We start from the raw sequence: 13,677 nt of genomic DNA on the forward strand, positions 1-13,677 counted from the left end.
CTTAAGACAGGGAGTCAGCCTGAGAAGCATAGTGAGACCCTGTTGTTACAAAAAATTTAAAAATTAGCTACGTGTGGTGGCACATGCCTCTAGTCCTACCTACTCGGGAGACTGGGGCGGGCGAATCACTTGAGGTTAGCAGTCCGAGGTTGCAGTGAGCTATGATTGTTCCACTGCACTCCGGCCTCGGCGACAAAGGGAGATCCTTTCTCAAAAAATAAAATAAAATAAAATAAAAAATAAAATCAGCAACCCCTTTGAATCAAGTGTTAGCCAGTGCCATGAAGCAGTAGAAAAGGTAATCTCTGATTCACAAGATTCCTGCCATTACTAAATCAACACTGGTTGAGGAATAAATGATGAAGTTTTTCTTGTTTCCTTTGGGTAGGTGGCTACTTCATTGTTAAAGGAGTAGAAAAAGTTATTCTTATCCAAGAGCAGCTGTCTAAGAACAGGATCATCGTGGAGGCTGATAGAAAAGGGGCTGTTGGAGCTTCAGTTACCAGGTATGGAAAGCAGAGATGGTGTCCTTAAGCAATATTGGTCATTCCATTAGTCCTAAATGGCTATGTTTCAATACAGAGGGAGCCAGTTATTACCCTCTAAAAGCAGGCATTGTAATATTTAAGCTATCTGCATTCAATTTATTTTGAAAGTCTGGAAGCATAGGGTACTGATTTTAAAATTTCAGTGATGGGAGTCTGAGACATTGTTTGAAAAGTCACTGTTTAAGCTGAATTTTATGTTAGCTTATAGAGCATGAAAGGAGATTTTTAAAAAGAAAAAATATAAAACCACTCTTCAGTTTTTCACGCTCCTTTTCAGCCTTTTATGCTCCTTTTCAGCCTTTTACCATTTACATGTGTATTCCTGCATCGGTATGATCAGGGACTATTTGACACTTAATATTGAATGACCTGTATCGTGGACTTAACACCCTATTGTTAGTTTTCTAGACCAGCCTCTTTCACAGTGTACTCATTTTTACTACAGTCTCCCTTTCAAGGCTTCTGTAACTTCTTTTTATTTTCACGTGTAATTTGAAATATGGAGGTTAATGAGTTCTGGGAATAGAAAGATTTGTGGCATAGATAAGATGTGAGAGTGCGGTAGTTTCCTGTTTGATAACCTACAACGAACTGATTAACTCAGAGTTTCTGTACTTTTCTTTCTGATGGAGAGGCAGCTAACAGTAATGGTCATTCATGGAGTACTTACTAGGAGCCAGGCAAAATACTAGGTATATTATTTGTCACCTCAGTCCTCCAAGATAAGTGGCTATTAACATCTCCATTTTACAACTAACAGGCCTTAAGCTCAGGGGTACCTTGACTGTAAGAGGTAGATAGCCTTTGAACCCAGACACGGTTAATTTTACAATCCATGTCTTCCCACTATCTGTAACTTTGGAGCCAAGGCAATTTGAATTTGAATCCTAAAGCTTTGTTTTCTAGTTATGAGGCACTGGAATGTGCAGTTACTTAGCTTCTCTAAGCCTTGGTTTCCTCATAAGTGATTTTGAGACAATACTTCAGTTTGACTGTGTAGAAGATTAGAGCTAATATAAGTAACATGGGTAATAATGCGTAGTAGCAGGTAATCTGTGTGTGTTACTAATGTGGGTGATTAGAGCTTTTAAAATGCTTTGAAATCCATTAGGAATTTTATAACTAACACAGATACCAACAGAAGGATATTCCTTTCTTTTGGCTTTACTATATACCAAGACTGTGGGTATATTTTGTTGAATTACTAGTTTAAAAACTCGTATATAAATTCATTTCTTTTTAATTTCCTCATTATGGTTAAGGCCCATATATAAAATTGGTCTTGTATATATGCTCTACACTGGATCAAAGTAATTCAAGGTAGAGTCAAAGTGAAGTTGGTCAGAAAGTAATTGTCACTCATTCACACACAGAACTTCCATCATAATCTCAAAGTCAAAGAAAAATTTATAGTGTTTTTAAATGTTCACTGAAGTGGCAGCAGGGCAGGAAAGGAATTGTCTTTTTAAAGGACTTATTAGAAAGGACCTTGTGATTGTTGTTGATCAGTTGACCCTTATTGATTAATGATCATTGCTATTATTGCATGTTACTAGCTTGAAACTAAGTGGGGATGCAGTTTAACCAACTTGTATTTACTCATAGCTCTACCCATGAGAAAAAAAGCAGAACCAATATGGCTGTGAAACAAGGACGATTTTATTTGAGGCATAATACTTTGTCAGAAGATATACCCATTGTCATCATATTTAAGGTAAAGCTGCAGCTCTCTTCTGAAAATTGTAAGAATTCTTTCTCTGGTTTATTTACATATGTAATTAGAGATTTGGAGGGTAAGGAATTCTTGGAATAGAAAGATTTGTGATGTAAGTTGTCAGTCATATGATGTATTTTAAATTGAAAGCTGGCTGGGCATGGTGGCTCATGCCTGAAATCCCAACACTTTGGGAGGCCAAGATGGGCAGATCGCCTGAGCCCAGGAGTTTGAGACCAGCTTGGGCAACATGGTGAAACCCCATCTCTACCAAAAAAAAAAAAAAAAAAAATAGCTGAGTGTGGTGGTGTACATCTCTACTTCCAGCCACTCAGGAGGCTGAGGTGGGAGGATGGCTTGAGCCTGGGAGGCAAAGGTTGCAGTGAGCTGAGATTGTGCCACTCTGCTCCAGCCTGGACAACATAGTGAGAACTCATCTCTACAAATAATAAAAACATTAGCCAAGCGTGGTGGCATGTGCCTATAGTTTCAGCTATTTGGGTAGCTGAGATGGGAGGATCACACAAGCGCAGGAAGTCAAGGCTGCAGTGAGCCGTGATCATGCCACTGCACTCCAGCCTGGGCAACATAGCAAGACCCAGTCTCAAAACCAAACAAAAAATCAGCTTATTTGTGAATTGTTGGCCTAGAACCCAAAAGACATTTTCCATAGAAACAATATTGAAATGGTATAGTCTTCTCAGATACAGGCATACTTCAGAGATATTGCTGGTTTTGTTCCAGACCACCACAATAAAGCTAATATCACAGTAAAGTAAGTCACACAAATATATAAGTTTCCCAGTGCATACAAAAGTTATATGTGTACTATACTGTAGTCTGTTAAGTGTGCAATAGCGTTATGTATAAAAAATATATGCCTCAATTAAAATGTACTTTATTGCTAAAAAATTCTAACAATTATCTGAGTCATAATCTTTCAGTGAGTTATAGTCTTTTTACTGGTAGAGGGTCTTACCTCAGCGTTGGTGGCTACTGACTAATCAGAGTGGTGGTTGCAAGGTGGCTGTGGCATTTTCTTAAAATAAGACATCAGTGAAGTTTACCACAGCTATTGACTCTTCCTTCATGAAAGATTTCTCTGTAGCACACAATGTTGATAGCATTTTACCCACAGTAGAACTTCTTTCAAAAATTGGAGTCAGTGATAGCATTTTACCCACAGTAGAACTTCTTTCAAAAATTGGAGTCAGTTGTCTTAAACCCAGTTGCTGCTTTATCAATGAAGTTTACATAATATTCTACATCCTTTTTTGTTATTTCAACAATGTATACAGCCTCTTCACCAGGATTAGATTCCATTTCAAGAAATCACTTTTTCTGCTCATCCTTAAGAAGCAACCCCTCACCCATTCAAGTTATATCATGAGATTACACCAATTCAGTCACATCTACTTCTACTTCTAGTTCTCTTGCTATCCCACCACATCTGCAGCTACTTTCTTCACTAAAGTCTTAAACCCCTCAAAATCATCCTTGAGGATGGAAATCAGCTTCTTGCAAACTCTTGTTGATGTTGGTATTTTGACCTCTTCTCATGAATCACAGATATACAAACATTCTCTTTTTTTTTAAGTGAAAGCAAGTTTATAAGAAAGTAAAGAAACAAAAGAATGGCTACTCCATAGGCACAGCAGCCCCAAGGGCTGGTGGTTGCCCATTTTAATGGTTATTTATTGATTATATGCTAAAGAAGGGGTGGATTATTCATGAGTTTTCTGGGAAAGGGGTGGGGAGTTCCCTCCTCCTTTTAGACCATATAGGGTAACTTCCTGACGTTGCCATGGCATTTGTAAACTGTCACTGTGCTGGTAGGAGTGTGAGGATGACCAGAGGTCACTCTCATCGCTATCTTGGTTTTGGTGGGTTTTGGCTGGCTTCCTTACTGCAGTCTGTTTTATCAGCAAGGTCTTTATGACCTGTATCTTGTGCCAACCTCCTATCTCGTCCTGTGACTAAGAATGCCTTAACCTCCTTGGAATGCAGCCCAGTAGGTCTCAGCCTTATTTTACCCAGCCCCTCGTCAAGAGGGAGTCACTGTGGGTCGAACACTTCTGACATATTTTCCCCCTTCCCTTTTATAAGACAACCCTAGTCCTAAGGTTTATAGAAGGATGAAGCTCCATCTTCCATAACTTCTTCAGGCTGAATAGGAATGATGATATTCCTGCCTAACTATTAGAGTCTCTTGTATTCAAGGGAATCATAGATATTCTTATTGGCATCTAGAAAAGAGTGAATCCTTTGTAGAAGGTTTCCAGTTTATTTTGTCCAGATCCATCAAAGGAATCACTATCATGGCAGCTATAGCCATAAGACTTGAAAGTTGAAATTACTTCTTTATTCATGGGCTGCAGAATGGATGTTGCATTAGCAAGCACAAAAACATTAATCTCCTCGTACATCTCTATCAGAACTCTTGGTGACTCAGTTCATTATCAATGAGTAGTAATGTTTTTAAAGGATCTTTTTTCTTAGCAGTAGTTCTCAACAGTAGACATAAAATATTCAGTAAACTATACTGTCAACTGATGTGCTGTCATCCAGACTTTGTTGTTTCATTGGTAGGGCACATGCAGAGTAGATATAGCATAATTCTTAAGGGCCTTACGATTTTCGGAATGGTAAATGAGCACTGACTTGAACTTTTTCTAGACCCTCACAAGAAAATCAGCCTGTCCTTTGAAGCTTTGAAGCCAGGCATTGACTTCTCCAGCTGTCAAAGTCCTAGATGGCATGTTCTTTCAATAGAAGGCTGTTTCATCTACATTGAAAATCGGTTGTTTAGTATAGACACCTTCATCAGTGATCGTAGCCAGATCTTCTGAATAACTTGCTGCAGCTTCTCCATCAGCACTTGTTGCTTCACCTTGCACTTTTATGTTATGGAGATGGCTTCTTTCCATAAATCTCATGAACCAACCTCTGCTAGTTTCCAACTTTTCTTCTGCCCCTTCCTCACCTCTCTCAGCCTTCATAGAATTGAAGAGAGTTAGGCCCTTACTCTGGATTATGCTTTGACTTAAGGGAATGTTGTTGTGGCTGGTTTGCTCTTCTATCCAGACCACTAAAACTATCTCCATATCAGCAATAAGCCTGTTTCACTTTCTTATCATGTATATGTTCACTGGAATAGCACTTTTGATTTCCTTCAAGAACTTTTCCTTTGTGTGCACAACTTGGTGCAGGAGGCCTAGCTTTTGGCCTGTCTCAGCTTTTGACACGCCTTCCTTTCTAAGCTTAATCATTTCTAGCTTTTGATTTACGGTGACAGACATGCAACCCTTTTTTTTTACTTGCATACTTAAGAAGCCATTCTTGGGTTATTAATTGACCTAATTTCACTATTGTTGTGTCTCAAGGAATAAGGAGGCTCAAGGAGAAGGGAGACAGATGGGGGAATAGCTAGTTGGTGGAGCTGTCACAACATACACATTTATAGATTAAATTTTTCATCTCTTACGAGCACAGTTTGTGGCACCCCAAAACAGTTAAAATAGTAACGTCAAAGAACACTGATTGGCCGGGCGCAATAGCTCACGCCTATAATCCCAGCACTTTGGGAGGCTGAGGCAGGGATCATTTGAGGTCAGGAGTTCGAGACCAGCCTGACCAACATGGTGAAATCCCATCTGTACTAAAAATACAAAAATTAGCAGGGTGTGGTGGCGCACATCTGTAATCTCAGCTACTTGGGAGGCTGAGGCAGAAGAATCGCTTGAACCTGGGAGGTGGAGGTTGCGGTGAGCCGAGATTGCGCCACTGCACTCCAGCCTAGGCAACAGAGTGAGACTCCATCTCAAAAAAAAAAAAAAAAAAGATCATTGATCACAGGTCCCCATAACAGTGGAAAAGTTTGAAATATTGCAAGAATTACCAAAATGTGACACAGAGATATGAAGTAAGCACATGCTCTTGGAAAAATGACACCAATAGACTTGCCTGAAGCAGGGTCAATCTGGAAGCAGGGACAAACCTTAAATTTGGAAAAAACACAATATCTACAAAGCCCAATAAAGCAAAGCATGATAAAAATGATATGTACCTGTAGTTACATAGCAGCCCATTTAACCTGTTCTAAGATGTAAATACTATACACATTCAGTGAACAGTTAAATTGTCGTATTAGTTATCAAGCAAAATAAAAAAAAGTTGGCATTATGTGATACAGTTAGTTGATCCTCAGTATTTGCAAATTCCCTATTTGTGAATTCACTTACTTGCTAAAATTTATACATAACCCCAAAATCAATACTTGTGGTGCTTTTGTGGTTATTCACAGATATGCACTGACACAGAGTGGTAAAAACTTAGAGTCACCCAGCACACATATTCCCAGCTGAGATTGAACAAGGCAACACTCTGCCTTCTTGTTTCAGCCTTCATGCTGTAATCGAGTGTCCATTTTGCAGTCTATTTAGTGCCGTATTTTTTGTATTTTTGTGCTTTGTTGATTTGCAGTATAAGATGGCCCCCTAGTATAACGCTAAAGTGCTGTCGAGGTGTTCCAAAGGGCAAACAGGCTGTGATGTGCCTTCTGGAGAAAATATGTGTTAGATAAGCTTGATAAGCTTTGTTCAGGCATGAGTTATAGTGCTGTTGGCTAACTTCAAAGTTAACTAATCGATATATATTAAATGTCTTTTTTTTTTTTTTTTTTGAGATGGCGTTTTGCTCTTTCACCCAGGCTAGAGTGGAATGGCGCGATCTCGGCTTAATGCAACTTCCCTTCCAGTTTCAAGCTATTCTCCTGCCTCAGCCTCCCAAGTAGCTGCGATTTCAGGCGCCCTCCACCACGCCTGGCTAATTTTTGTATTTTTGGTAGAGATGGGGTTTCACCATGTTGGCTAGGCTGGTCTCGAACTCTTGACCCTGTGATCCTCCCACCTTGGCCTCCCAAAGTGCTGGGATTAGGCGTAAGCCACAGCGCCTGGCCTTAAATATCTTTTAAAAGAAACACACAGAAAATAAGGTTCTGTACTGATTAGTTGAGGAAAATGTTGTGACCATAGGCTCACAGGAACCTAGCCCTATATTTTTCCTGGAGCAATGGTTTAGTATTCACTATTCAGTATTTGGTATAATTCAGCAACTTTATAGAACATAACTACCTTGGATAATGATAACCGATTGTATATAGGTATAAAATGAATCTTGATAACCAGTTTAGTTGAAATGAAGAGCTCAGATTATTTGAGGAGATGCTGGATGCTTCAGATAATTTTAGAAATTTATAGTATTTATTCAGTTTCAATAGTTGTGATAGTGGAAATAATTTTTGAGTCAAAATTAGAAAAAAACAAAGGAAGAGATCCTCTGAGGTTGAACTAAGTTGGTTGAAACGGAAAAGCATTTTGGGTATAAGCCTCAGAGGAGTAAGAAAGAAGGGAATGAGTCTTTACTGTTAAAGTTGTAATCAGGTGACAGAGTGTAGGAGTCAGGGAGGAAAGTAGCCCTCAAATCAGTCTGGTGATTGGGGTTTAGGGAGAGAGTATTGGTAAGAGTATTCATAAGTATTGAATGGACATTGACAAGTCAGGTTCTTTAACTCAGGAAGCATCCATGTTCTAAATGCAATTGTGTGAAGAAAGTTTTAGGAAATTTTAAACTGTTTATTGTAGCCTAATGTGCTTTTGAGTTCTATAAATTGAGATGGAGCCATTTTCTTTTCAGGATGATGATGATAGTCTTAGTAGCAGTACCATGATATCAGAGGGCCCAGGAAGAATTCTTAAATATACTTTTTCTTTTCTTTCTTCACGGTTTGCATTTTTTAAGCACAAAAGTAATTTTGGCTTTTCTTGTAGGGATCCCACAGTGCCCAATGCAGTGTTTTATGTACATACTGATGAATAAAGAAAATTTTATCTAACAGGGCTGGGCGCGGTGGCTCATGCCTATAATCCCATCACTTTGGGAGGCCAAGGTGGGTGGATCACTTGAGGTCAGGAGTTTGAGACCAGCCTGGCTAACATGGTGAGAAGCCATCTCTGCTCAAAATACAAAAACTAGCCGGGCATGGTGGCTCACGCCTGCCCCAGCTACTTGGGAGGCTCAGGCAGGAGAATTGCTTGAACCCAGGAGGCAGAGGTTGCAGTGAGGCGAAATCGCACCACTGCACTCCAGCCTAGGCAACAGAGGGAGACTCCATCTCAAAAAAAAAAAAAAAAAAGAGAACTTTATCTAATGGTGTAGAATTACATCTCCAGCAGAGGGCAGTATGTTCCCATGCATCCAAAGGACTTTTTTTTTTAGAAAGTTTTATAGACACTTGAAGATGCATAGTACTCTTTCTTTCTACCAGAAATTATAAATTAATTATAATGCGTATAATCTTCTATCACTCATGGAAAATGCATGACTAGACTCATGCATACATTAAAATCAGAAAACATTAAGTACTGTTTTTTGGCCCGGTGATGAGTTTAATAAGACAGTTTTGCTGGGCGTGGTGGCTCACACCTGTAATCCCAGCACTTTGGGAGGCCGAGGCGGGTGGATCACGAGGTCAGGAGATGGAGACCACCCTGGCTAACACGGTGAAACCCCGTCTCTACTAAAAATACAAAAAATTAGATGGGCATGGTGGCAGGTGCCTGTAGTCCCAGCTACTCAGGAGGCTGAGGCAGGAGAATGGCGTGAACCTGGGAGCCGGAGCATGCAGTGAGCCAAGATCACGCCACTGCACTGCAGCCTGGGCAACAGAGCAAGACTCTGTCTCAAAAAAAAAAAAAAAAAAAAAGACAGTTTCTTCTGTCAAGTTTGTTTAATGTTTATATTGTACATATATACACGCATATGCTTACATACACACAGCTGACTTAAATCCTTTTTAGAATAGGGCTGTAAATTAACAATATGCATATTTATGTAACCAGTAGTTGTGGTTTCAGACTTCTCCCTTTCTGATTATAAAAACATTCCTTGCATTATTTAAATTTAGAAAGCCACTTAAAAGTATATCTACATTTTTGGATATATTTTTCCAGACAATTTTCCTGTGCTTTTGTGATATACACATACATTTTTATTTTTTTCACTTAACAGTGCATTATGAATAGCTTTCCCTGTTATGAATCTGCATCATTATTTTTAGTGACTGTTGTGTAGAAGTTGCATACTTGTGGTGGAATTTACTTAACCACTTTCCTCTAGTGGGGCATTTAGGCACCATTTTTTTCCCCAAGGCTTTACTCTTAAACACAACCCTAGGATGACTGTTATACATACCTGTTTGTGCACATTGCTGATTGTTTTGTAAGACTTTATTCCTGAGAGTGGAATTTTTTTTTTTTTTAAACTTCGTGCATGTTGCCGATTATTTTCCTGAAACGTATCCACTACATTCTAATCAGTAAATATTTTAAAATTTTTAGTTTGGATAAATGAGCTAAATATTTTGGTCATAAATGGTCACTTTTATTGGTCTCCCACAATAGGTATGTTTTAATAAATTGATGGGAATTTGTTTGATAACCACTATTTAGACTTTTCCATCTGGGAGGCAGCATAGAGATTGGATATCTTAGAATCAGACAGATTTAGGTAGAATCCCAGCATCTGCACTTATTAGTTATGTGACCTTGGGCATATTTTCCAGTCTCTTTAAGTCTTGGATAACTCATCTATTAAGGTGAGAATTTTAAGAGAGTTGCTGTGAAGAGCAAACAGGATCATGTATTTTTTGAAAAGTCCTGGAAGGGGAGTGCCCTTTTTCTTTCCTTAGTTGTCTTTATGGTCAGAAACCCGGGAAAACAAATGGGGATACCAGAAAAGACACATCATTTCTCTTTGAGTGTTGTGTGGCCCTAACACAGACCTTGACAGTCATTAGGACTTGATGGTTGTTGATTATAACCAACAATTGGCTGAAAGTGACAGGAACAGCAGGGTTTCCAGATTCCATGCTGAGTCTGAATATGACGGAGAAAGCTTTTAAGACATAGATCAGCCTTATTTATGGACTTGGATCACTACAAAGGTTCTCCTGCCCATGAATCTTCCCCACTTTACATTTTGTATTCCCAAGTATGCAGCCTGCACTTATGATGGCATCTGTAGTTTGAAAGTTTTTGTGGAAAAGAGGATCAAATTTCAAGGGTGCTGGGCAATGTTTCCTGGAAACTAACTTATATGGAAATTTATCTTTTTTTTTTTTTTTTGAGATGGAGTCTTGCTCTGTCACCAGGCTAGAGTGCAGTGGCGTGATCTCAGCCCACTGCAACCTCCAACTCCCTGGTTCAAGCGATTCTCCTGCCTCAGCCTCCCAAGTAGCTGGGATTACAGGCATGCACCACCACGCCCAGCTAATTTTTTTATTTTTAGTAGAGACGGGGTTTCTCCATGTTGGCCAGGATGGTCTTGATCTCCTGAACTGGTGATCTGCCCACCTTAGCCTCCCAAAGTGCTGGGATTACAGGTGTGAGCCACTGTGCCTGGCTGAAATTTATCTTCTTTAAAGAGAAACAGTTACAAAGTTAGAGAGGGCTATCACCGTTCTCTTATTACCTGCTGGGACTACTGTGAGTAATAATAGATTGATTTTGGTCTACTTTAAAGAAACATTAGAGATTTCTGAATATTAGATATTTTAAGAAGTTATTTCCTTTCCCGCCTTCACACAATATATTTCAACCTGTCACCATTAGTGTGTGTATCAGTCTCTTCTGCTCATTAGTATTCTTTTTGTCTTTAAAAGTCACGCTTTGTAGATATCTAAAAAGACCTCATGCCACTTTTTATAGTGCATCTCCCCTTATTTTTGTTCAGTGGTATTGCTGATTGCTAGAGTGTAGGGGACCTGCCGAAATGTATTATCTCTGCTATTTTTTCATAAGGTTATTATGTAGGATTTACTTTTGACTTATTAGAAAAAATGATTTCAGATATCTGGAGTACAAAGAGGTCCATATAAAGCCAGTTTTCAGATGTCTAAATTATGTCTTTAAAGTAAAATAGTTGAGCATTTTGCTGTCGTTTCCATAGCAATATGTCATTTATTTGTAGCTGTGACTACTGAAGGCTAAATAGTCATAAAGTCAGTTCGGTCTTTGCAGCTGGTGTGCTTTGATGATAACTTGACTGAGTTATTGCCCCTGTATTTAGTGACTTGATATAGGAAGAGTTTAGTCCTTTTAGAGCAAAGCTTTGGCAGTAATCATGCTTTTTGCACATATGGTGTCATTTACCATGTGCTTGGCATATCTTTGCTTCATAGCTTAGAAATATTTGGAAGGCCTAAGCAGTCTGTTTAGATCCCTGTTAGGACATTTGAGAATTTTATGCAGTTATGAAATCACCACTTAGATTCAGCATCAAGACAACTTGAAGTGGCAATCCATACGTCAAATGAGGAAAGACCTTTTCGTTACAGGTTGAGCATCCCTTATCTGAAATGCTTGGGACCAGCAGTGTTTAGGATTTCAGGTGTTTTTTTTTTAATTTTGGAATATTGGCATTATCCTTATCCTTATGGTTGAGCATCTCAAATCCAGAAATCCAAAATCTGAAATGCTCTAATGAGTATTTCCTCTGAGTGTCATGTCTGTACTCAGAAAGTTTCAGATTTTGAAAGCTGGTCATGGTTGCCTGTGCCTATAGTGCTGGCTACTTTAGAGGGTAAGGTAGGAAGATTGCTTGAGCCCAAGAATTTGAGGCTATAGTATACACTGCAGTTGCGACTGTGAATGGCCTCTGCACCCCGGTCTGGGCAACATAGTGAGACTCTGTCTCTTAAAAAAGTTGGCTGGGCGCGGTGGCTTTGGCCAGGCGTGGTGACTTACACCTGTAATCCCAGCACTTTGGGAGACTGAGGTGGGTGGATCACTTGCAGCCAGGAATTTGAGACCAGCCTGGCCAACATGGCGAAACCCCATCTGTACTAAATACAAAATATTAGCTGGGCATGGTGGCAGATGCCTGTAGTCCCAGCTACTTGGGAGGCCGAGGCAAGAGAATCACTTGAATCCGGGAGGCAAGAGGTTACACTGAGTTGAGATTGCACCACTGTACTCCAGCCTGGGCGACAGAGTAAGACTCTGTCTCTAAAAAAAAAAAAAAAAAAAAAAAGCAAAACAAAAAAACAAGCAAAACTCTCTCCCCCCAGTTTTTTTTTTAAGTTTCATATTTTGGAGCATTTTGGATTTTCAGATTAGGGAAAATTAACCTGTATTATTTAAACACCAAAGAAAGGAATTCTGTTCTAATATTTGTGACTGGCTACTTGCAGACCAAAGAGAAAGTGTAGATGATTTTACATATGTGCCATCACCATCAAAGTAAATGCAACTCAGTGTGCTTGAGCTAAGAATAATCTAGTTTTGTTTGTTTGTTTAAAAATTAGAACTGGTAATTTTTTTTAGGATTGCTATCTTTTAATCCATGAAAGGCTTAGTATTTTAATGAAATCGTGTAATTTTTAAATAGTGGAGCTTATTTCTAGTATCCATTTGATAAATGTTTCCATATCAAATTGGAGGTTAAAAAAAAGACTGCTAAAACTATAGAAAAAGGTCTTGCATCCTGAGAACTTGTTTGCAAAAAAAAAAAAAAAAGAACAAAATAAATTGTTTTAAATTCAGATAGTGAATTTAATTCCAAAAGTTGGTATATTAGTTATCTGTGCTGTGTAACAGATTATAGCATAGCTTCTATTCATTGGGAATTTAAGACTTGCTTAGCTGGGTGGTTCTGGCTCAGAGTCTTTCATGTGCCAGGATGTCAGCCACAAGCCGAGCGTAGTGGCATGTGCCTGTAGTCCCAGTTACTCAGGAGGCTGAGGTGGGAGGTTCACTTAAGCCCAGGAGCCTGAGGCTGTAGAGCACTATGATTGCACCTGTGAATACCCACTGCCTTCAGCCAGGGCAACATAAGCAAGACCCCTTCACCAAAGAGAACAAAAGAAAAGATAATCAGCCAGGGCTGCAGTTATCTGAAGGCTGAACTGAAGCAGCCTGGAGAATCTACTTCCAGGATAACTCACCCCCATGGCAGTTGACAGAAAACTGCAGGTGCTCATTGGCTGTTGGTAAGAGGACATAGTTTCTCACCACCGGACCTTGCCACAGACTGCTTGTGTGTTTCCATGACATGGTAGCTATCTTCCTCCAGAGAGAGCACTTTTAGACAGAGCAAGCAGGCAGCTATAGTGCCTTTTATGACCAATCCTTCAAAGTCATCATACGTGCCACCTTCACATTTTTTTCTATAGAGGTGAGGCATTGAGCTTAGCCTGCACTTGGGGTGGGGAATTAGTCTCCACCTTTTGAAGGGAGTATCAAAGAATCTATGAAGGTTTTTAAAACCACCAATGTTGGCCTAAAAGGGACATGGGATCTATTCAGATTTCCCCCAGATCTTCAAAACTTTCTATAAGTTTATATCGGATCCTAAAGT

The 13,677-nt window shown here is 39.4% G+C and overlaps 1 protein-coding gene across 2 annotated transcripts in view; it reads left to right on the forward strand.

Annotated features, from left to right (window-relative positions):
• The window catches only part of POLR3B (RNA polymerase III subunit B), a 146,946-nt gene that overhangs the window by 20,176 nt on the left and 113,093 nt on the right, over window positions 1-13,677 (forward strand). For both annotated transcript variants that reach the window (XM_001161567.8, XM_063787089.1), the window contains exons 8-9: window positions 389-506; window positions 2,154-2,262. In XM_001161567.8, the coding sequence (XP_001161567.1) occupies window positions 389-506; window positions 2,154-2,262 (227 nt within the window). The remainder of the gene's footprint in view (window positions 1-388; window positions 507-2,153; window positions 2,263-13,677) is intronic.

The sequence above is a fragment of the Pan troglodytes genome, chromosome 10, assembly GCF_028858775.2.
Source record: "Pan troglodytes isolate AG18354 chromosome 10, NHGRI_mPanTro3-v2.0_pri, whole genome shotgun sequence".
Lineage (NCBI taxonomy): Eukaryota > Metazoa > Chordata > Mammalia > Primates > Hominidae > Pan > Pan troglodytes.